This window comes from Schistocerca serialis, chromosome 3 (genome assembly GCF_023864345.2).
Source record: "Schistocerca serialis cubense isolate TAMUIC-IGC-003099 chromosome 3, iqSchSeri2.2, whole genome shotgun sequence".
Classification (NCBI taxonomy): Eukaryota; Metazoa; Arthropoda; class Insecta; order Orthoptera; family Acrididae; genus Schistocerca; species Schistocerca serialis.
The window spans coordinates 882,328,451-882,354,785 of NC_064640.1; the positions used below are offsets into that span (position 1 = coordinate 882,328,451).

Here is a 26,335-nt window from a genome sequence, read left to right on the forward strand (position 1 = left end):
AGGAAGAGAGAGGTTTTTCGACTTGTATTTGGTAATACGAACTATTAGATTTTCAAGAGTAAATCTGTATGTTGCGCAAAGTCTTTCATATAGTCCACTTTCAGTGAAATTTTATCATCTCCCCATCGAAGTTTGAAAAGCTTCATTCACACAGTGTTTACTTCATAGTTATTATAGGGAAACTACTATACCATCACACCTAACAACTGACTTTCTCTACTACACTTAAATGTGCAGTCAAAATTAAAACCACATTTAAGACAATGATTCAAAGCACCTGATAAAAATCAATCCCATTACTTATCAATGCTCTGTTTTCTTACTTATCGGCAAAGATGCTGGTTTTATTGTTTTAAAAATATGTCTCCTTGGATATTTTTTCCTAACGTATTACAGTATCAGAGTTACAGTCTACTGCAGAGTTTTAATATGCCTACAAGATATTAACACACATTTTACTGCAGAGTGGAACTATGACTTTAGTATGGACCTTTGCCTTTTTGCAGACAACTGGAATGCACTGTGTGTGCGAGATAAAAATTTGACTGACAGTCTTGCATATTCTTTTAACACATCAAGTACTTTAATATTGGATTTTTTTTAATAAATATTAATTTATGGGTAATTTAATGCCTCTATATGAAAAAAGAAGAAACCACTTATTTTACACAATTAAGTTACACAATTGTTTAACTCACCAATTTAATAATCTTTATAAGCATCCAGTTGTTGGTAGAAGTGGTCATCAGCTTGAAGAATACAGGTGCTAAACTCAGATAATTCTTTGGATTCTTGCGAGCTAGTTCACAAACCACATTTACAGCAGCTGACTGCACACCTAGAAACATTAAAGGTAATAAATGGGATTAGTAATAACAGTTGCTAAATTAGTAAATCAGTAATTTAGGCCATTAAACAATTATTTTTAGCAGTAATATCTACATCTATACTCCACAAGCCACCATACGGTGGATGGCGGAGGGTACCCTGTACCTCCTTTCCTGTTCCACTCAAAAATAGAGTGAAGGAAAAATGATTGTCTATATACCTCAGTATGAGCCCTAATTTCTCATATCTTATCTTCATGGTCCTTACACAAAATGTATGTTGACAGCAATAGAATCATTCTGCAGTTAGCTTCCAATGCTGGTTCTCTAAATTTTCTCTATAGTGTTCCTCAAAAAGAACGTCGCCTTCCCTCCACGGATTCCCATTTGAGTTCCTGAAGCATCTTTGTAACACTTACACGTTGTTCGAACCTACCGGTAACAACAATGTATCAAGCAGGCCGCCTCTGAATTGCTTCGATAACTTCCTTTATTCTGACCTGGTACGGATCCCAAACACTCCAGCAGTACTCAAGAATAGGTTGCACCAGTGCCCTATTTGCAGTCTCCTTTACAGGTAAACCACTCTTTCCCAAAATTCTCCCAATAGACTGAAGTCGACCATTTGCCTTCCCTACTACAGTTCTCACATGCTCATTTCACTTCATATCGCTTTGCGACATTGTGCCCAGATATTTAAATGACTTGACTGTGTCAAGGATGACACTACTAACACCATATCCAAACATTACAGGTTTATTCTTCCTACTCAACCACATCAACTCACATTTTTCCACATTTAGAGCTAGCTGTGATACATCCCACCAACTACAAATTGTGTCCAAGTCATCTTTTATCTCCCTACAGTCACTCAACTTTGACACCTTACTGTAGACCACAGCACCTTCACCAAACAACTGCAGATTGCTGCCAATCTGGTCTGCCAAATCACTTATGTATACTGAAAACAACAGCGGTCCTATCACACTTCAATGGGGCACTCCTGACGATACCCTCATCTCTGATCAACACTCGCCATTGAGTACTACATACCAGGTCCTGTTACTTAAGAAATCTTCGAGCCACTCACATACCTGTGAACTTATTCCATATGCTCGTACTTTCGTCAACAGTCTGCACTTGGCTACTATGTCAAATGCTTGCCTGAAATCTAGGATTACAGAATCTGCCTGCTTCCTTTCAGCCATGATTTGAGAATAACATGTGGGAAAAGGGCAAGCTGAGTTTTGCATGAGCAACACTTCCTAAAACTGTGCTGATTCGGGGACATAAGGTTCGCGGCCTCAAGAAAATTTATTGTGTTCAAACTGAGAATATGTCTGAGGGTTCTGCAGAAAACTAATGTTAGGGATATTGGTCTGTGATTTTACAGGTCCATTCTTTTACCTTTGTTATATGCAGAGAGTCACCTGCACATTTTTCCAGTCGTTTGGGACTTTGTGCTGGGAGAAGAGATCTGTGATAAATGCAAGCTACATAAAGGGCCAAATTAATAGAATTCTTTTTTATAAAACTGATCTGGGATTCCATCCGGACCACGTGATTTGCTTGTTTTCACCACTTTCAATTGTTTCTCTACGCCAGGGATGCTGATTGCTATGTCGTCCATTTAGGGGACTGTCCAATCCTCAAATGATGGTATGTTTGCACGATTCTCCTGTGTGAATGATTTCTTGAATGTGAAATTTATAACTTCAACTTTCGTTTGCTATCTTCAACTGCCACACCCAGACTGGTCATCAAGGGACTGAATGGCAGCCTTAGGCCTTCTTAGTGATTTTACATAGGACCAGAATTTTCTCGCATTCTTTGCCAGATCTTTTGCTAAAGTGGACAGTGGTAGTAGTTGTATGCTTCGCACACAGATCTTCCCACAGATGCACGAATCTGCACTAAACTTTGCTTGTCGTCATTAGTGCATTCCCTTCTGAACCGAGAGTGCAACAGCGTCTGCTTCCTCAGCATCCACCGAATTTCATTATTATACCATGGTGGGTCTTTTCCATCCTTTAATCACTTGCTACGCACATAACTCTCCAGACGATGATTTACAGTCTGCTTTAACCTTGGCTGTAATTCCTCTACATCCATCTCACTGGAACTAAGCGATGTCAATTCACTGTCTAAGAGAGATGCTAACAACTGCTTACCTGCTCTACCTGGCGGAAACTCTCTCCTAGCCTTCTTGACTAATTTATCAACTTTTGTAATTGTAACTGCTATAATGAAATCATGATTGCTAATTCCCATTTCTATACTGACACTGCTGATAAGAGTCCAGCCTACTTGTAGCTACGAGGTCTAAGATATTTCCATTGCACGTGGACTACCGAGCTAACTGCTCAAGATAGTTTTCAGAAAACATGTTCAAAAGTATTTCGCATGACTGTCTGTCTGTAACCCCTGCAATGAATCCCTACACATGCCAGTCTATACTCCATTGGTTAAAGTCGCATGATGTGGGTATTTATGCGCTGCTGACCATATACTTTCTTTAAATTACTCTAGAACTGTCATAGCAGAACTGGATGGCCAATAAAAACATCCAACAATTAACTTGTGTTTTCACCTACACCTGTTATATGCGACCAGGTAACTTCACAGTGACATTCTACCTCGACCTCAATAGAGCCAATGTTTTTGTCAGCTGCAATGAGCACTCCCCCTCCTATTGCCTCTAATTTGTCTTTCCAATATAAGTTCCATGACTTGCTAAATATCTCTGAGCTATCCACCTCGGGTTTCAGCCAGCTCTTGGTCCCAAAAATAATTTGATCGCAGGAACTTTCCTGCAGTGCAGTAAATTCGGGAACTTTATTACAAATACTTCAATAGTTTACTGATAAAATTTTGACAGTCAGTGAGTCTTTGTTCGGAACACCATCTGACTTCCCTTGTCGTGTACAGACTGACGAGTGTTCATCAGAGCACCTCAATTGCTGCCTAGTCTAGTTCCCCAAAATCCATGTAATCTCTCTGAATGTTCCAAGAGCAGACAGTGCTTCAATTTTTAGCATTAATATGCTTCACACAGTATAATCACTACCAAGTGGCATTACCAAAGTGAATGAACCTCATTGTATATTCATGAACTGTTCACTTTGATGCTATGTGACAATTCTGAGAGAAAAATTATCAGCCTTAGTACAGGGGCAGGGAGTGGGATTGGTCCAAAACCATCTGTCACAAGGCTGAATCCGCCATGAACAATACTATATATGGATCTCAGCTATAATGATGTTGCCGAGTTGTATACCGAGCTGCAAGTCAGCCAGAACCACACAAAAGCCATATTGAACGTGAGCAGAAATGGTCTGTCTGCGCCCCATGACCTGCAGCTACTATAGTCTGACATTCAGTGCCTTTAACTCTCTTGGCCTCACATGAAAACAATAGTTTTTAATTCACAATGTCACCACACATTCAGAGTTCAGACAGGTTAAATATTCTAATAAGAATGGTTTAAACCATCCCCAACACACTTTCTTACATTAGACTTTTAGTCAATGGGATCACTTCCTTGTGTTTATCCTTGGTCAAACAGTGGTTTAAAAAAGGAAAGCCTTTCATTTATCATTCAGTATTCATGTTTTAGAAATTCTTTATTCAAGTCTTTGAATTTCTCTCTCTACAAATTTCTTCCTACATAGGTGATGACCACATTTGCACCAAGTGTTAACAATATTTCAACTCAGGTTTAGCTTCACAGCAGTCCCTGCTTTAGTGCACTTCGAGCTTTATGGCCTTCAGGCCAAAAGAAAAATAAAATGTTCATTTCCCCTTTCATGACAAAGTTCCCCGATTTCGTTCATTTTATTATGATTCTCTTGCACACAGGGCCAAAACTTGAAATGCCTGCTAATGAATTCTTTCAATACCCTGGAGACAGATACCTTTCAGCCTATTATGAAACAGTTCATTCCCAGCCAAATCACTGTTTCATATATATAGAAAATGTTTATGTATTTGTTATCAGTCAATATACTGCAGCCTTTTTAATGAAGGCTGCAATTTATTTGAAAACTATCAAATAAAATGTGTAAATACTGTACTTCAGGAAATAATAGCATAATTTTATTTAATGATGAAGGTGGGGGAAATCTTAAGCCAAAAACTTCAAAAGAATACTAATAATATTTTTGTTCCTTATTTGGCTGCCAAATCCATTGTAAATAGACACAAAAAATGATAATTTCTAAGGTATGTGTTCATTCTGTAATAAGTTGTTGATGCAATTTGATTGGAGCCTTTCTTATGTACTGCCTGAATCCATACAAGGACAAACATTTTGTCCTTTTCCTTACAATTCTTTATTAGTTCCTATACCATTACTGAAATTGTAAATGTATAATCTGCATAAATAATGTACACCCAGACACAGATATGATGACTCTTCTGATAGTCGAAGACTAGTGTTGTTCCTTCAACAACATTATGCTTTACACGTTCAAGGAATGCAGACCTCATTTCGATAAGATTTGTTTTGAGAAATCTTCCACGCAGCAACCAAAGTCTGGAAATATGCGTAGAATTCTAAAGAAGTTAGTGTCATTGGCTGGTGTGCTGCAGGTTGCCAGTTAAAACTCTACCACCTGCATTTACTTGTCATTAAGCATTTCTCCCTTCGGGAAGGTTCTCAAAATTTCTTATATTTGTAATGTTTGTATATTCTGGAGTGTTCAATGTCTGGACAATTAGCTGCACACAGTTTCCAAGAGCTCAGTTCTGTTCTGACTGTACATTGGTCTTTGTAATAAGCGTGTTTTAAGTGCTAAGTGTTGAAGTGTTGCGCATCACTTATGACTCTGCTTTCAGATTTGGAATTACATGATGCTATTTGGTGGGTACACAAGGTATTTCAAAACAGCTGTATCATTGTGACTTGAATTAGACAATGTAAAAGCTATTGACTACACAGACAGGAACTGGAATACAAGCAGGACATTGCTCGCAAGGCTCGTATTTTCAGGAAACAATGGATTTCAAAACTGCAACAAGTCAGCTGCACATTAGGCATCCAGAGATGCTGCCAGGACCCGACCAAATGGCTGAAAGTATTTGACCGAGTTGCCAAGTACAATATGTGGGATGAAAGATGTGTTTGGTAAATGTGTAGTTTTTACTTGGATAGCACAGCCCATCAGTGCTTCCAGAGGAACGAAGAGAAATTTGATAGCTGGGGCAAATCTTAGGCTGTACTGAAGAAAATGTTTGGTGATAATTGACAAAGTTCATATAGAAAAATAACAATTTAAGAACAGGGAGCCAAATATCTTGTGGAAATGACAGTTGTGCATACGGAATGTTTTGGCCCTACATCAGATTGTGAATTCAAATATGACATAAGCTGAAAAAATATCACTACTGATGAAAGGAGCTGTAGAAGACATGTAAACAAGCTCTTTCAGTAAAAATGTCACAATAACAAATGACTCCATAAAGTGGCACCAATACATCAAGAAAATGCTACAGAAAAAGTGGCAGATGAAAGATGTACAACCAACTCCTAATGTTGTCCCTATGGCAGATGTGGAAGACCACTGTAACCTCGCATCTCTCATATGCCAGTTTGTAAGAGAAGAGATACAGCATTTTGTGGCAGCTACAACTGTCAGACCGATTGAGCAAGAGACAGCAGCCATGAATGTCAAGTCCATGAGGCAGGAGGAAATAGAGGAGGATGAAGAGGGGGTATACCAATCTTTAGCACCAATCTCCACCACCATATGAATGCGTCGTAAAGAATGTACTCTGCTAACAAATGACCCAGCCATCAAATGACAACCCAACACCTGACCAACGCAGATACAACCAAGTCCTCCAGCAAGAATAATGCACTATAGAAGGACATACATTTGGAGGACAGTGGCCAATACACTAGTACATTTCCACTGTTGATGCCCTGGACACACTGTATGCTACTGCAGATATAGAAGATGAGTTTTTGATGACTACTATGCTGCAACACATCAATCTTCACAACAGTCCTACTCATGCCAGTCAAACACAGATGATTATAATCTACCTGTGGGACAGAGCCCATCACCACACCCTGGATGAAGTCTCTTACCACTTGTCTAGCTGCTGAATTCAGGAAAACTAAACAAGACAACTACGCCATCATTGATGGCCAACATGTTCAACTCTTAGTCAACTTGGGGGCTTATTTTACTGTAATGTTCAATGCTGACCACCACCATCATCTCCAGCTCAAGAAGACTACATTCTGTGATGCAACAGTGTGATATGACAGTGATTGTGCTGAAGGACACAAATGGGACACAGGAACATGTTTTATGAGAATAACTATCAATGAGAGAATGCAGCCTTCAAATTTATCATTTTAACGGAAGGTAGTCAATATTTTACATGGATGGGATGTCGTGCAAGCATTACAATAAGTCAGACTGTGGAAGACATGAGCTCCACATTGACAAAGTTATTTCAAGTACACACAACAAAGGTCGCTCTGGCCAGTTGTTTTCCAGTTAGGATATGGTTCCCCGTCATCACCAATGAGATGAGTTCCAGTCACCGATCTAGAACATCTGTGAAGCTCTTGTCAGTTGCAAAAAGCTGCTCTGGCTCACAAAAGAAATCTACATGCCAGAAACGGTCATAAGCATTGGAGGTGGTCAAGAGGAACTACAGATTACTAACTGTCACAAGAGCCCACAGATCATCCTAAACGTACGTGCATTGGAACAGTCAAACCAGTTCAAGAAGGGCAGATTAATGTCACTGATGAAGAATTGCGCATCACTACCATTACAGATAAAGTAGGGGAGGAAACTACTCTCAAAACTGCCGATGCACCCTAGCCTGATTGAGGAACAAAGTTGAACAGTGTTAGGCATCCAGTGCCACTTTTCAGATGCTTTCAAACCTGGAGTGGAGAAAAGACAGACCAAACGGCCCATGGTGCACTGTATCACCAATGGGGATCATTAACCAAGTAGCCAGCACTCATATAGTGTACTGTTGGCTAAATGACAGATAACCTGGGAGGAAGTGGAAAAGGTTCTGCAACATGACATCACTGAACCTAGTGTGTCCTTGGGTTGTCTGCTGTGGTCCTGATGAAGAAGCAGTGTGGCACTTGGTGTTTCTGCATCGAGTACTGATGACTGGAGGAAAAAAAGAAAAAAGCTGTCTACCCAATGGTGCGCATTGCTGACACCCTAGACAGCTCGAGAGGAGTGCAGTATTTCTCAACTATGGACATGTTGCCAGGCTACTGACAAATCGAGGTTAACGAAGCTGACTGGGAAAAGACTACCCTCATAACTCTTGATTGTCATCATGAGCTCCACGCTATGACATTTGGACTATGTAATGCTTCAGCCACCTTCAAGCATATGACGGGCAACTAGCTTGGACACCACAAACAGACAACGTGTCTTTGCTATCTGGATGCCATCGTTTATGTTCCACAGACATTTGAAGAACATCTAAGCTGCCTGACAACACAACTATGTTTAAGTGTGTTCTGACAACAGGCCTCCATCTGAATCTGAAAAATTGTCTCTTTGCTGTCCAAGAAATGAAAATCTTTGAATATCCAATGAAGGGTGCTGTAGTCCATCTTTATCCAGAGAAGCAGTCAAAGATGGTCTGATTCCTAAACACGTTTCTGATGTGAAGTTTTCACAGAATTTTCTTGTATTACTGACGATTCATTAGGGACTTTTGTACAAAGGCACATCCCTTACAAGGACTACCGCTGGGAGAACGAAATTTTCCTGGAACATGGTATAAGAAGTAAATTTCCTTGTCCTTACGGTGGCAATAACATCTTCTCCAGAGCTAGCACTGTGCAATGAGAATACCAAGACAGAACTTCATATCAATTAGTGGTTATGGGATAGATGCAGGTCAAGTACAGAACTAGGAACATGCTCTAGCTTATGCTTCCAGAATACTCTTCATGTCTTATAAGAACTACTCTGCAACAAAGAAAGAGTACCTTGCAGTTGTTTGGGCCATTAACAAGCTCCAGTCATATTTACTTGGCAACCCTTTCACCATCACAATGGACCACTATTCTCTATGCTGGCTGATTAGCCTGAAGGATCAATCTGTTGATTGATGAGATGAGCACATTACTTCATGAATATGTCATCAGAGTGGTATATAACAACTGACGCAAACACAAGGATGCCAATTGCCTTTCAAGGAATCCAGTTGTAGAGCACAGCAGTGTGGATGAAATGTCAGTCATTGCTGCATTCAATGACAGCTGCTGAACAGAGGGAAGATCCAGCATTGCTGTAAACCACAGAAGCCTTGAAGAATGAGGAACAAACAATTCACAATTCCAATTAATAAATGGAACATTACACAAGAGAAACTGTCATCCCATGAGGTGAGAATGGTTACCTATCATCTCAGCTCATCTATGGCCAGCTATCCTGCAATATTTCCAGAACACTTCAACGTCTGGTCACCAGGGATTCACAAAGATTATCAGATGCAGGCATTAGTGACTCGACACTATATGAGCTATCGTAGGGGATACCAGTGACGGAAGCACGTGCTACTATTAACTCAGGGCCATCCAACATCAATTCTGCTTGCAACAGCTTGGAATCTACCTCTTGTGGTGGTTCTCGAAGTCAACAAATGGGGATCCACTGACTACCTCACCTTCTATGCTGTCACCAAAGCTGTGCCAACTGAAAGCTCCAGAAATTTCAAGGTTCCCTGTAGAAGATTCATTTTGAAGCATGGAGCACCCTGAGTGGTGACCTCTGTGGACTTCATGGAAGACTTTGCATCAGTTTTTGATGCCTATAAAGTGAGTGGTGCTATTGGAAAAGTTATCAAAATGCTACTTTGGGTCATATAATATTCTCCTTTGCTTGTCAGACATCACATATGAAGTCAAGGATAAGGGTCGTTCATCAACAAGACAAAACTGAAGAGACTTCATCTACGTCCTCCGTGTGAAACCCTACTACAGTCCTGAGGTGCAGATCGACAGTGGGGGCTTCTCAGACAAGGAAATGGAAGACTTGCTTGATGATTGACAGAGTTTGATGGGAGGTGTTACCTTCGGCGCTAATCACATTGAAGAAGATCTAACAACAGGACCAGAACACAATGATCAGCCAGCACTGCTATACAGAGGAAAATGTATATCCAGGGCATTGTAGCCAGTTCCAACGAGAACTTCTGGAAAGACTGGATAGGAGTTTCTAGAGAAAAGGGAGCAGTGCTACAAGCTGTGCTGCAAGCAATGTGGCATAGGGGTTTGTGTCACTGTCTGTCATGCTGTGGGTCACCAGTTCAAACCTAACCAACCACAATTATTAACATTTTGTATTTACCAGTAAACCCCTGACTTAAAAAATTGAATCCCTATGTATGATCAGCTTCAAACATCTGATTGCAAATACATTAATGTGTTAAATATTTGCCTTTAAGCATCTAAGTGAGAAAAAATCAAAAAAGGTTTGAAATTGTGCTCAAAGTTTGATGGAAGTTGCTAAATGCTCTCATCATGAAACACTGGATGAATATAAACTAGGTAATTTGCATGTAATTTTAACCAAAGGCTAGTTTTTCATGCATCTAAATGGTTATGATGACATATTTCCTGATTAGTCTATGTACGGTAGTCTTCAGGTCTGATGATAGTAATTAGATGGTTTTAATAGTGCTGTTTTGAGTGGCTGTTTTTGATAAGTCACTGATCATTTCACTATATCATGATAGCATATCCTTTGATATACACAAATTTGATCTGCTTTCAAAGATATTTGTTTTCCTTTTTAGCACTGATGAAACCCGTAACTAGTGGTTTAGATTTCTTGAAAATAGCATGTGTCTGTAAATCTTTGAGTAAGCTTATGCAATCCATTGAAATCAAAATGTTTCTAATTCTGACATTCTGCAAATATTTTAAAGCTGCAAATATAGCTGACACATTTGCTGAGAAACTTGAAATTTCACTAGGAAGCAAGATCAGTTCTTTGTAACCTGTGGCTGGACAAAGGAATGCACACCCACTCTGCCATTACCTGGTGTTTTGGAGCCATCAGTATAAACACCAAAATCTTCTGGGAAATTATCAGCAATGCAGGTTTTTTTTACTTAATGTTCTACTCCAGCATTTGCTTTTGTTGTAACGTAGAAGACATCAGCTACTGATAATATTTTTTTTATAAAGGTAGTCTAAATTAGGATATCATACAAGGGTGTATTGAAAATAATGCCTGCAAATTTATTATGTGAAAATTCAAACAGCCTTTAAAGTAAAACCAACGTTTATTAACATTCTACATATTTATTCTTCATGTCCACATATTTAATTCTCAACATAGTCAGCCTGGCAGCAAATACATTTCTCCCAGCGAGAGACTAGCTTGTTGATACTGCAGAATGTTTGACTCTGTTGACGAAGCCACAGACTAGCCTCTGCTTGCATTGTTTCATGACTATTAAAGTAAAGTTCACAAAGATGTTCTTTAAATTGGATGGGACCAAGTCAGGATTCTATGGGAGATGATTGATGACAGTGGACCCAAGGCATCTGATTGTTGCAGATGTCGCAGCGCTCAAGTATGGTCTGGCATTGTCATGCTGCAGGAGAGGGTGTTCCATATGTGTATCTACATCTACATCTATATGGATACTCTGCAAATCACACTTAAGTACCTGGCAGGGGGTTTATTGAACCACCTTCACAATTCTCTATTATTACAGTCTCATTTAGTGTGTGGAAAGAATGAACACCTATGTGTTTCCGCATGAGCTCTGGTTTCCCTTATTTTACTGTGGTGATCATTTCTCCCTATGTAGGTCAGTATCAACAAAATATTTTCACATTCGGAGGAGAAAGTTGGTGATTGGAATTTCGTGAGAAGATTCCGTCGCAACGAAAAAGTCTTTCTTTTAATGATCTCCACCCCAAATCCTCTATCATTTCAGTAACACTCTCCCCCATATTTAGCAATAATGCAAAATGTGCTGCCCTTCTTTTAACTTTTTCCATGTACTCTGTCAGTCCTATCTGGTAAGGATCCCACACCATGCAGCAGTATTCTAAAAGAGGACAGACAAGCGTAGTGTAGGCAGTGTCCTTAGTAGATCTGTTACATTTGCTAAGTGTCCTCCCAATAAAACGCAGTCTTTAGTTAGCCTTCCCCACAACATTTTCTGTGTGTTCCTTCCAATTTAAGTTGTCCATAATTGTAATTCCTAGGTATTTAGTTGAATTTACGACATTTATATTTGATTGATTTATCGTGTAACCAAAGTTTAACGGATTCCTTTCAGCACTCATGTTGACGACCTCACACTTTTCGTTATTTAGGGTCAACTGCCAATTTTTGCACCATTCAGATATCTTTTCTCAATCGTTTTGATCTTCTGATGACTTTATTAGTCAATAAACGACAGCGTCATCTGCAAACAACCTAAGACGGCTGCTTAGATGGTCTCCCAAAATGTTTATATAGATAAGGAACAGCAAAAGGCCTATAACACTACATTGGGGAACGCCAGAAATCACTTCTATTTTACTCAATGACTTTCCATCAATTACTACGAACTGTGACATCTCTGACAGGAAGTCACAAGTCCAGTCACATAACTGAGACGATATTCCGTAAGGACACAATTTCACTACGAGTCGCTTGTGTGGTACAGTGTCAAAAGCCTTCTGGAAATCCAGAAATACGGAATCGATATGAAATCCCTCGTCAACAGCACTCAACACTTCATGCAAATAAAGAGCTAGTTGTGTTTCACAAGAACGATGTTTTCTAAACCCATGTTAACTGTGTGTCAATAGACCGTTTTCTTCTACGTAATTCATAATGTTCGAACGCAATATATGTTCCAGAATCCTGCTGCATATTGACATTAATGATATGGGCCTGTAATTAAGTTGATTACTCCTACTACCTTTCTTGAATATTGGTGTGATCTGCGCAACAGTCTAGTCTTTGGATACAGATCTTTTGTCGAGTGCATGGTTGTATATGATTCTCAATTATGAAGCTAATGCATCAGCATACTCTGAAAGAAACCTAATTGGTATACAATCTGGACCAGAAGACGTGCTTCAAATTCAAAACTCTATCACAGCACACTGTTTCTCACACACTGATATAGTTATGTTATACACCACCATGTTACATGCTACAATTCAGAGTACTTCAGTAGCAGAGGGCTGCAAATATGCAGCCATTAAAAAAAAAAAAAAAAAAAAAAAAAAAAAAAAAAAAAAAAAAAAAAAAAAAAAAAAGATGTAGAATTTTAACATTTTTTGTTTTACATAAAAAGTTTTAAGAGTTTTCACAAAAAAAAAATTCAGAGGCATTACTTTCCAGCACACCCTCGTATCTCTTAATGAGTAGATGACAGAATTCTAAACTTTTAAATTCTGTCAGTAATTATATAAAATATTGAAAATTGAATTTTTGTTGCCTCTATGCTGCAGCTAGTACCAGGTTCTGCGTTCCAAGTTCCTGGATAGCGTTTTAGTAATTTAGAACTGTTCTGGAATGTTCTCGAAGTTTCTTATGTTGGTAATGTTTGCATATTCCAGAATATTTAATGTTTCTACAATTAGCTACACTCTCCATCCACGAGTTGAGTTCTGTTTTGGCTGTGCATTAGTGCTCATAATAAACATGCTTTAGGGCTAAGTGTTTTACTTCACTGATGACCCTCTTTTCAGATTTGGACTTGATTGTGATTTACAAATGTTACATAATTTGTAACTGCATTTAAAAACATGCTGAGTTATTAGCACCAAATTCTGAAGACTGCCAACTCAGAAAACTAGTACACTCCTTGGCAGTGATTCAGTTATTTGGCATCCACACATACACATGGTTATACTGTGCGATGAAAACCTAGAATATTCCAAAGAACTACACATTGCTGAAGAACAAAAGATAATTATAACAATTCAATTCCAACATGACAGCTTGCCTAATCTTATTCATAGAACTCATCCCAGAACTTCAGCCTTCAAATTATAGACAGCTATGAAAAAATTTAAGTGAACCATGGTTGTGAAAACACACACAACCTCTTAGCATCAAATAATTCAGAGCTAATAATGAGCAGCAAAATGGATACAGTGATTAGTGAATACTTGGTTCCCATAGCGAGACTGAATACCAAACTCCCATATCCATCAAAAATAAATGAAAAATATGTCAATTAAAAAAACGCAGAAAAAATTCTGCTTGACACCGTCCTGAGAGACAATCTCCACTCCTTCCAAATTAACAGTGTAAGTGTACACCATATGTTGCTTGAATTCGAAGAAAGAGTATCAACATCAATTGAGAGATTTATACCAAATAAATTAACAAATGACAGAGTTGATTCCCCCATGGTACACAGAACAGATCAGAACACTGTTGCACAAACAACGAAAACAGCATGCCAAATTCAAATGAATGCAAAATCCCCAAGACTGGCGGCCTTTTACAGAAGCTCAAAATCTAACACAGACTTCAATGCCAGATGCTTATAATAGTTAAAACAATGGAACCTTGTCTCAAAACCTGGAAGAAAAACCAATGAGATTCTGGTTGTATGTAAAGTATGCTAGTGGCGAGAGACAATCAATGTCTTCTCTGTGCGATAGCAAAGGGAATACTATCAATGACAGTGCTGCTAACACAGAGTCTTCGGAAATTCCTTCCCCAAAGAAGACAATGTAAATACTCCAGAATTCGAATCAAGAACAGCTACCAACACGAGTAACTTAGAAATAGACATCCCCCAATTAGTGATGCAACTTAAATCACTTAATAAAAGCAAGTCCTCCAGCCCAGAGTGTGTAGCAGTTAGGTTCCTTTCAGAGTATGCTGTTTCAGTAGCTCCATACTTGACAATGATATACAACCACTCACTTGATGAAAGATCTATATTCAAAGACTAGAAAATTGCAAGGTCACACCAATATTCCAGAAAGGCAATAGGAGTAATCAACTAAATTATAGGCCCATATTGTTAATGTCAGTACACAACAGGATTTTGGAACATATATTGTGTTCAAACATTATAAATTATTATTATTGACACATAGCCAACACGAATTTACAAATCACCATTCTTGTGAAACACAACTAGCCTGTTACTCACATGATGTGTTGAGTGCTATCAACAAAGGATTTCAAATTGATTCCATACAAGGTTTTTTAGACCGTACCTCACAAGCAGCTTGTTATCAAATTGCATGCTTACGGAATATCGTCTCAGTTATGTGACTGGATTCATGATTTCCTGTCAGAGTGGTCGCAGTTTGTATTAACTGACAGAAAGATATCAAAATGGAAGTGATTTCTGGGGTTCCAAAAGGTAGTGTCATAGGCATTCTGTTGTTCCTTATCTATATAAATGATTTAGGAGACAAGATGAGCGGCCATCTTAGGTTGTTTGCAGATGATGCTGTCATTTATCGCCTAGTAAAGTCATCAGAAGATCAAAACCAATTGCAAAACAATTTAGGAAAGATAGCTGTATGGTGCAAAAATTGGCAATTGCCCCTAAATAAAAAAGTATGAGGTCATCCACATAAGTGCTAAAAGGGATCTGTTAAACTTCAGTCAAATCTAAAGGCCGTAAATTCAACTAAGTATGTAGGAATTATAATTACGAACAATGTCAATAGGAAAGAAGACACACAAAATGTGGGGAAGGACCAAAGACTGCATTTTATTGGCAGAACACTTAGAAGATGCAACAGATCCACTAAAGAGATTGCCTACACTATGCTTATCTGTCCTCTTTTGGAGTACTGCTGTGTGGTGTGGGATTCTTACCAGACAGGATTAATGGAGTATGTTAAAGTTCAAGGAAGGGCAGCAAGTTTTCTATTATCGAGAAACAGGGGAGTGAATGTCACGGACATGATGCAGGATTTGACGTGGACATCATTAAAACACAGGCATTTCTCATTGCGGTGTGAACTTCTCACGAAATTTCAATCACCAACTTATTTTCAATCACCAACTTTCTCCTTTGAATGTGAATATATTTTGTTGATGCTGACCTACATAGGGAGAAACACTCGTCATAATAAAATAAGAGAATGCATGGGACAATACGGGTCTTAGTTTTTTCTGCAGATTGTTGACGAGTGAACTAACAGAGAATTATTGCGAAGGTCGTTTGATGAACCCTCTGTCAGACACTTAAGTGTGATTTGCAGAGTAGTCATGCAGATGTAGATCTAGATGTAAATATAAATGTCACAAGGGGAAGACTGACCGAAGTGTCCTAGATGTGTTAATAAACTTCATGTGAGACTTCATTCCAAAACATTGTTCTCATCTTAATCTTTGAAGCCTACTTACTCTTGTGTCAAACAATGTTACATAAGATTTTGGATAAAATGGTGAGTCATGTGTAAAAACATCATTTCAAACACACTTCACTTCATGTACCAACAAAATTCAAGTTCTCAAAGAGGATAAAAAAAGTTTCATAGAGATGAATATTAAGAAACTAAAATTACAAATGCTCAAAATGAGCTTCATAGTAACCAGTTTGATTGCTAAAGACAAGCTGTATATTGGGATTCATAATGCAGTTAATGCATCTATGAAAACTTTATTGAGAAACTATGTTTTCACAGTAGTTCCACTATAGTTCATTCGCACCATTTTGAATTAAGTGCAACCATTGTAACATAAGTACCAAAGTACTAAATTGCTCGTGTTGCTGGTATAAAAAAAGGGGTTAGAAGTGATATGAAAATAGGCTATCCCTTTAGGAACTATTCTGTATTTTTGCTTACTAAAGTAACATGACGTAGAGCTTGGGGAGAGTGGGACTGGCGGGAGTCAGCTGACAAATTTGAACAAACACATTCTGGAAACACACACACCACACATAAGAAACCCAAAAATGAAAAGAAGATAGTAGTTCAATTGGTAGTCCATCAGGGGTGTGTTACAAAATAGGTATTTTTGTGGTATACATACTTGTACTCAACTTACAGTGACAATACAAATACGGTAATACTGACCTGAATCAGTGTCTTCCAATTTCTCTTTAAGACGGGGAAATGCTGGTCGAAGAGCTTCAGGAAATTTTAAGAAAACCTTATACATCATAAGAACAGCTTTTTTACGAAGATATGATTTTGTTGAAGTGAGCTGGAACATAAGCAACATATTTACAGAAGAAAATTAAAATAAAAAGTGAATTTTATAATACTAATAAATATTATCTACATTCTTAAAGCAATTCAAAGAGTCAATGACATTTCCAAAATACAGTCTTTTAGTGTAACAAAACTTTACATTGGTAGAAATCACAATACTCATAATGTTAATTATCTGTATGGAAAAAAAGAAAAAAAAATACATACAGATCAGCCACAATTAAAAGATTTAAATTTAACCTGGGAGAGCAAAAGTTGATATCAACCTTTTCAGACAAGTTATGTTACAGAAAACTGACATCTGCAAAAGAAATATTCAAATAAATTACTTTCTTTGTCTCCAATAATTACTACTGTGTCATTATTTGTTAACCGTTAATGTATTACTTCAGTAATGACTATAGACACTAATAAAAGTGAGAGAAAGAATCTCGTGCGTGTTGGCTGTAAACTAAGTACTGGCCAGCAGTTCTGTCTGGTAAGTTTTCCTGATTGAATTTCCCTTTGATAAAATTATTATTGTACATTCTTTATCTATATGGCAATTCAATGTCAGCTATTGCTTTAGGTGAGTTGTACACTTAAGCGAATAGTCCATGCTCTGTGTTTCGCATATGGTTGGAAATCACATAATCTTATGGAGAATTTCCCAGTTGTGCGAACAGTCCACACCTGGTGGAGCTATGCATGCAACCCCTCTGTGCTGTGGACCATTCACATCAGTTAAATACACAGGAACAAGTTTCTGCATATACAGTCCTGCAGACACCACATGCAGATGAAGCAGATAAACTTCATTTCACCAAAATATTTCACTAGTGGGGCAATAAGATTGTTCAGCAGAGAATTTTGAACATTGTGAAGTTGGGAAAAGATCAGCCAATTCAACACTGATGTGATCTTAAGGGACATTACAATAACTGTAGGAATTAAAACGTAATACTCAAAACACACATGTCAAATTGTCTAATGCCCAATGAATGACATGCACAAGTTTTGAATGATTAAAAACTTTATTTAAATTAATCATCTTTCCTACACTTATACATGTTCTTATCTTAAGATACTGCAACTCCTTCTATTGGAGTACTAGTCTGACTCTTGAAAATGTTGAAAGAATACTTGCCTTGTATTCTACCAACAAGTTCGGCAAAAGAATGACTAGACATATGAAAATAATTGTAAAATTCATCTTCATAATTACGCAATTTGGAACACAGTCTGAGGAATGGTCCTTTCCTACATCCCTGTTCCACAACAGGACGTACCCATAACCTTTCACATGTTGAATTTCTCTTTTAGTATGTCAGATAGACAAATGATTTAAACACAGCAGTCTGACCTCCATACTTGCAATCAAACAGCAGAATGTGCTAGAGCACATATCACAGAGCACAGAACTCAGTATTCACTAGATTGCACACAGCAAAGTGCACCCACCTATCTGTGGAAACCATTGACACAGGCCACAAACTGCAAGCAAAACATGGAGTGTGTACCACCTGCTTAAGTGTATAATGGGCCTTAAGCTCTTGACTTTCTATACTGACAGATTTCAGATGTACGCAGATTCAACTCCTGTAGTTGTCTGTATCTTACAGACTTGTTGCTCTTGAAAGCCAATAAACACTATTTAGCCCCTCACGAGATTGTAATGCCAGGAAGCATGTACAATTGTGTAGGGACTACCTTTATTATGGGCAAAATCTGTGCCAAAGATAGTATTACCAGCCACAAGACTAACACTTTTGTCAGTCAACACATTTACATTCTCTCTTCTTCTTCCCCGCCTTTGTATTTCCATGCTCTATATCTCTGTCTTCTGCCCTAACTGCCGAAAAAGTCTCTTTAATATACTAACTATTACAATCATTAAGCACTGCCTACATGAAACAGGGATATATTTAAAATATAGATGTTATGGTAATAATAAATATAATACTTACAAGAGTCATTATATCATTTGCAAGATCTCTTGACAAATCAGCATTAATAAAACAGGAAAGTGCTGACAGTGCAACTCCAGCATCATACTGATTTTGACTATTTAAATCCTTGCGAATCATGTTTGTTGTTAACATAAGCAACTGAAAATGATAATTTTGAGTTGTCAGCAAAATTGTACAAATACGATCATTTTGTTAACTGTGCATATATTTTATTTCTTTTTTAAAAAAATCAGAAATCAACACACCTCCGTATCTGCGTGGAAGCACTGTGATGATGCTAAATAGCCAATTCTTTTGTAGGTAAATTTTGATGAGCTCATTACTTCTATTATGTTAAATCCGGCCCAGCTGATGTCATATCCCAGCATTTGGAGCTGCAACAACCAATATTTTCAATCAATAATTTGTTTTATAAATAGCTTTAGTATGTATGTGATCTACATTTTCAAAATTACTTTTCAAGTCATAAGAAAAAAGGAAGAGTGGGTTTAACTTCCCATCGACAGTGACGTCATTAGAGATGGAGCACAAGCTCAGATCGCGTCAAGGATGGGGAAGGAAATTGGCCGCGCCCTTTGAAAGTAACCATGCCAGTACTTTGAAAGTAACCATGCCAGTATTTGCATGGAGTAGTTTATAGGGAAATCATGGAAAAGCGAAAACTGGATGGCTGGACACAGGTTTGTACTGTCGTCCTCTTAAACGTGAGTCCAGTATGCTAACCACTGTGCACCTCACTCAGTTTACAAGTCATGGTTTCAGACACTGTCAACTGACAGATTGATCAACATCACAAATTACTTCCCATTAAAGACAAGATTTCCACTTTGGAAGTTAAAAGTTCATATAAGTTTGAGGAGACAATGTATATATGTAGTACGCACATGAAAGTTCGAGTGAATATGCCCACGATGAGCACCCACAAACAGAAAAGTGAAAACCATCCATTAAATAAATAATATGATCTTATATAAAACAGTAGTAGCCATGATGGTCAAATTGGTGAGGTGCTAGACTATCAACCCTGGGTAGGACTGAGGGTTTTCCTCATTTCAGTCCCTCCAGGATGATGCCAGGTCAACTCAGCCTGCTATCAAATCAATTATCAGAGATGTTTCCTGGGGGTAAAAGAGCGCAGGGGCAATGAGCTCGCTCCTGCTACCTCGTAGTGCCATGGTGAACAACAGGTGGGTTGAGTGCCATAGACTTTACCTCTCTTAACATAAAGCAATAATATGGGCTCAAACATTTCAGGTTAATTAATTATATGGTTCCAATACGTACAAACAAAAACCCTTCCTTTTGTATCATCATAATAAAACATCAGCCACAATGTTGTTCTGTGTGAAATACATCATTTTTTTCCAATACAGTAGTAATAACTCAAAAATACACATCTGAGATCTCCCAGCTCAGCTGAGAATGTTGACAGGACGCACCAGTCTAGCTTCCCTTACTTTAAGGATAATAAATTTATCTTATAAACTAGTATTTTGTACTGATGGCTTTGTACAGCTTCCAGGAATTTTTGGAAATTCATTACATAATATAGTGCTCTACTGTAACTTTGTTGTAACAACCCTTTTTGGTCTATATTCGGACCACCTTTGGAGTAGCAGTAAGCAAAGTTATACTTAAAAAAAGCACCCGTCTCGAGAGCATTCTATGCAGAAAAAATAATGTCATACAAGAAGAATACAAGATTTTTTAAGTTACAAGTTGTGTGAAACATATAGTACAGAAATATGATCAAATTATTTTTAGCATATGCTCAGTACTTTCTAGAGATTTCTATAACATAGACTTAGCCCTGTAGGGGTCACTCACTGTGTGGTATTGTTAGACACAATGAAACCGTATTCAAAATTATTCTATTTATTACTCAGAATGCAAGTCATTGTTGTGTTTTTTGTGATGTTGATGTTGTGGTCTTCAGTCCTGAGACTGGTTTGATGCAGCTCTCAATGCCACTCTATCCTGCGCAAGCTGCTTCATCTTCCAGTACGTACTGCAGCCTACATCCTTCTGAATCTGCTTAGTGTATTCATCTCTTGGTCTCCCTCTACAATTTTTACCCTCCACACTGCCCTCCAATACTAAATTGGTGATCCCTTGATGCCTCAGAACATGTCCTACCAACCAATCCCTTCTTCTAGTCAAGTTGTGCCACAAACTCCTCTTCTCCCCAATTCTATTCGATACCTCCTCATTAGTTATATGATCTACCCATCTAATCTTCAGCATTCTTCTGTAGCACCACATTTCGAAAGCTTCTATTCTCTTCTTGTCCAAACTATTTATCATCCATGTTTCACTTCCATACATGGCAACACTCCATACAAAAACTTTCAGAAATGACTTCCTGACACTTAAATCCATACTCAATGTTAACAAATTTCAGAAACGGTTTCCTTGCCATTGCCAGTCTACATTTTATATCCTACCTACTTCAACCATCATCAGTTATTTTGCTCCCCAAACAGCAAAACTCCTTTACTACTTTAAGTGTCTCATTTCCTAATCCAATTCCCTCGGCATCACCCAAGTTAACTCAACTACATTCCATTATCTTCGTTTTGCTTTTGTTGATATTCATCTTATATCCTCCTTTCAAGACACTGTCCATTCCGTTCAACTGCTCTTCCAAGTCCTTTGTTGTCTCTGACAGAATTACAATGTCATTGGCGAACCTCAAAGTTTTTATTTCTTCTCCATGGATTTTAATACCCACTCTGAATTTTTCTTTTGTTTCCTTTACTGCTTGCTCAATATACAGATTGAATAACATCGGGGATAGGCTACAACCCTGTCTCACTCCCTTCCCAACCACTGCTTCCCTTTCATGTCCCTCGACTCTTACAACTGCCATCTGGTTTCTGTAAAAATTGTAAATAGTCTTTTGCTCCCTGTATTTTACCCCTGCCACCTTAAGAATTTGAAAGAGAGTATTCCAGTCAACACTGTCAACAGCTTTCTCTAAGTCTACAAATGCTAGAAACGTAGGTTTGCCTTTCCTTAATCTAGCTTCTAAGATAAGTCGTAGGGTCAGTATTGCCTCACGTGTTCCAATATTTCTATGGAATCCAAACTGATCTTCCCTGAGGTCGGCTTCTACCAGTTTTTCCATTCGTCTGTAAAGAATTCGCGTTAGTATTTTGCAGCCATGGCTTATTAAACTGATTGTTCAGTAATTTTCACATCTGTCAGCACCTGCTTTCTTTGGGATTAGAATTATTATACTCTTCTTGAAGTCTGAGGGTATTTCGCCTGTCCCATACAGTTTGCTCACCAGATGGTAGAGTTTTGTCAGGACTGGCTCTCCCAAGGCTGTCAACAGTTCTAATGGAATGTTATTTACACCCGGGGCCTTGTTTCGACTCAGGTCTTTCAGTGCTCTGTCAAACTCATCACTCAGTATCATATCTCCCATTTCATCTTCATCTACATCCTCTTCCATTTCCATAATATTGTGTAGACCCTCTATATACTCCTTCCAACTTTCTGCTTTCCCTTCTTTTCTTAGAACTGGGTTTCCATCTGAGCTCTTGATATTCATACAAGTGGTTCTCTTTTCTCCAACGGTCTCTTTAATTTTCCTGTAGGCAGTATCTATCTTACCCCTAGTGAGATAAGCCTCTACATCCTTACATTTGTCCTCTAGCCATGCCTGCTTAGCCATTTTGCACTTCCTGTCAATCTCATTTTTGAGATGTTTGTATTCCTTTTTGCCTGCTTCATTTACTGCATTTTTATATTTTCTCCTTTCATCAATTAAATTCAATATTTCTTCTGTTACCCAAGGATTTCTACTAGTCCTAGTCTTTTTACCTACTTGATCCTCTGCTGCCTTCACTACTTCATTCCTCAAAGCTACCCATTCTTCTTCTACTGTATTTCTTTCCCCCATTCCTGTCAATTGATCCCTTATGCTTTCCCTGAAACTCTGTACAACTTCTGGTTTAGTCAGTTTATCCAGGTCCCATCTCCTTAAATTCCCACCTTTTTGCAGTTTCTTCAGTTTTAGTTTTTTGTGATATATGGTGTGTAAGTAATCTGGAGAGGAATCCACTCCATCCAAAAGTAGACACACTGCTGCCGAGGATGCTGCATCAGCTGAGAAAGAAAGTCTATGACACCTCGGTGCAGCAGTTTGCTGCCCACTGGCAAGGTAGGCATGCCTCTTCAGTAGCCCTGCCTGGAGATGGCGGTGACCACTGTGTGTGTGTGTGTGTGTGTGTGTGTGTGTGTGTGTGTGTGTTTTTCAGATGCCATCTTTGAGAGTATTCAATCCCTCCCAAATCACTGCCTTTGATTGACCGCAATGACAGATGTCACCATGTCATGCTTAATGCTGAACTTTGCCTCAGACATACAACATGTCTAGCTATTGCCTTCTAACATGCAAACAGGTCAATTGATTCAAAAACTAAACCACCTGGTACACCCTGGAAGCATAACGCGTAAAGTTATTTGCACCAAGTCGTATGACTATTTCAGTATGCAAGCACATGTAGTAGCAACCACAATGAAATTCGTCCAATGTCATAAAAAGTACCTGCAAGACTGCTTCACTGGGTAGCTAGTTTGTAAAGTCTAACATAGCTTTGTCAATTCCATTGTGCATCTGATTTAGTTAGCCCCAATTCAGAGTTTCAGGCTTACACTTTAAAGTTACCATTGTCGTTGGAGGAAGTACTTGCCATTGAGAAGACTCAAAAAAGTCTCTTCAGCGGTTCAAGAAACAATGCAGAACTTAGTTCTAGAGATAAGCATTCACTGTCTTTTTCATTTGATGATTCTTCACCTTTTCCACACAGCCCTATCGCACACAAAAATTGTAAGAAAATGACACGACAAATTTGGACACAGATGGTGTGTGCCAAGAGTCATGAAATAGATTAAAAGAAATATTTATTAACAATATCTGTACAGCATTACTGCTGACTTTCACGTCAGGTGGGATTGAGTGATAACTGTGTCAAGTCGAATTCACGGTTCAATTTTACATATAAACACAAACAAATTACGTTCAATTGAGGCAGAGACTACAGAATTTAGAAGTAAATGTTTAATAAAATGTTCAATGATAGAATAAATTATATTACAGACCAGTATTATGCATTGCAATAATGTAAACCAAAATTATAGTAACATAGGTTTCATAAGATGTAACAATGTCATCTGAAGAGGGTTGTTTTTTTTTTTTTTTTCTTCCCCCACAGAAAATTTTTTCCTAGCATGCTAATGTATTTATTATTCCCCTTTTGTTGCATGTAGCAGCAACACACATTTTGTTGGAGTTATTTTTTCTAAAATTTGTGACCCTTTTTCAACTAAACTGAGACCTTCTGTCAACTCTGCCATCGTCATTTCATTTTCTGAAAGACTCAAGATATTCAATGTTTTTGTACATCTACAAACTTCACAAGCCAATATACAGAATGTGGCGGAAGGTGCCCTGTACCACTACTAGTAATTTTCTTACCTGTGCCACTCACAAATGGAGCAAAGGGAAAAAAAAAGACTATCAACTATGCCTCCGTATGAGCCCTAATTTCTCATATTATATTTTCATGATCCTTAAGCGAGATGTATGTTGGTGGCAGTAGAATCGTTCTGCAGTCAGCTTGAAATGCCAGTTCTCTAAATTTTTTCAACAGTGTTCCTTGAAAAGAATGTCACCTTCCCTCCAGAGAATCCAATATGAGTTCACAAAGCATCTCTGTAACACCTGTGTGCTGTTCGAAATCTTGCAGCACACCTCTGAATTGCTTCGGTAACTTCCTTTATTCCAACCTGGTATGGATCCAAAAACTCTAGCAGTACTCAAGATTAGGTTTACTAGCATCCCACATGTGGCCTCATTTACAGATGAACCGCACTTCCCCAAAATTCTGCCAATAAATCAATGTCAAACAATTCACATTCCCTATCACACTCTTCACATGCTCGTTCCATTTCATATCGCTTTGCAATGTTACGCCCCAATGTTTAAACAACGTGGCAGTGTCGAGCAGGACACTGCTAATGCTGTATCCAAATATTACAGGTTTGTTTTTCCTACTCATCCGCATTAACTTACACTCCTCTAAATTTTGAGCTAGCTGCCATTCATCACACAACCTATAAATTTTGTTTAAGTCATCTTGTATCATCCTACAGTCACTCAATTTCAATACCCTTCTGTATACCACAGCATCATCAGCAAACAGCTGCAGATTGCTGTCCATCCGATCATTTACATATATAGAAAATAATAGTTGTCCAATCACTCTTCCCTGGGGCACTACTGACGATACTCTTGTCTCCGATGAACACTCGTCGTCAAGAACTACATACTGGGTTCTATTACTTAAGTAGTCTTTGAGTCACTCTACTTCTGGTAACTTATTTCATATGCTCGTACTTTCGTTAACAGTCTGCAGTGGGGCATCCTGTCAAATGCTTGCCGGAAATCTACAAATATGGAATCTTCCTGCTGCCCTTCATCCATGATTTGCAGGATATCATGTGAGAGGAGATCAAGCTGAATTTTGCATGAGTGATGCTTTCTAAAACCGTGATGATTCGTGGACATAAGCTTCTTGGCCTCTAGAAAATTTACTGTATTTGAATTGGGAAAATGTTCAAGGATTGTGCAGCAAACTTATGTTAGGGATATTGGTCTGTAATTTTGCAGGTCTGTTCTTTTACCGTTCTTAAATACAGCGAGTCACCTGCATGTTTTTCCAGTCGCTTGGGACTTTGCGCTGGGAGAAGAGATTTGCGATAAATGCAAGCTAAGTACAGGCCTAATGCCATGGAGTTCTCTTTATAAAACTGAACTGGTATTCCATTCAGACATAGTGACTCAATTGCTTTTAACTCATTCAGTTCCTTCTCTGTGGCAGGAATGCTTATTACTATGTTGATCATACTGGAGTCTGTGTGATGGTCAAATGACGGTATGTTTGGATGATTCTCTTGTGTGAACAATTTCTTAAAAGCAAAATTTAAAACTTCAGCTTTCAATTTGCTATCTTCAACTTCCACACCAGACTAGTAAACAAGTGACTGGATGGAAGCCGTAGACCACCTTAGTGATTTCACACAGGGCCAGAACTTTCTCCGGTTCACAGCCAGATCTTCTGCGAAGGCACGATAGTGGTAGTTATTCAGGCATAACAATAAACGATGGCATGAAGATGATGAACGCAAGAGTAAAGAAGGCTGTGAGATGACAGCCAACAGCCCACTGACAAGGACCGCACCATGACAGGAGCGCCCTCTAGCCAAAGAGAATATAAGCGCCGCACCTGCAAGCCTCGGCCACACAGTAGTCTCACAATACTAGACGGCACAGTATTAGGACAGTACTAGACCAGGCCTAGAGGAGAACACTACAATAGCAGTGATGTGTA

At 38.5% G+C, this 26,335-nt stretch overlaps 1 protein-coding gene across 1 annotated transcript in view; it reads right to left on the reverse strand.

The window, feature by feature from the left end:
* The window catches only part of LOC126471106 (AP-3 complex subunit delta-1), a 258,217-nt gene that overhangs the window by 183,028 nt on the left and 48,854 nt on the right, over positions 1–26,335 (reverse strand). Inside the window, exons 4-7 of the mRNA XM_050099184.1 lie at positions 19,181–19,309; positions 18,933–19,073; positions 16,849–16,978; positions 699–838 (exon numbers count right to left, since the gene is read on the reverse strand). Of these exons, the coding sequence (XP_049955141.1) occupies positions 699–838; positions 16,849–16,978; positions 18,933–19,073; positions 19,181–19,309 (540 nt within the window). The remainder of the gene's footprint in view (positions 1–698; positions 839–16,848; positions 16,979–18,932; positions 19,074–19,180; positions 19,310–26,335) is intronic.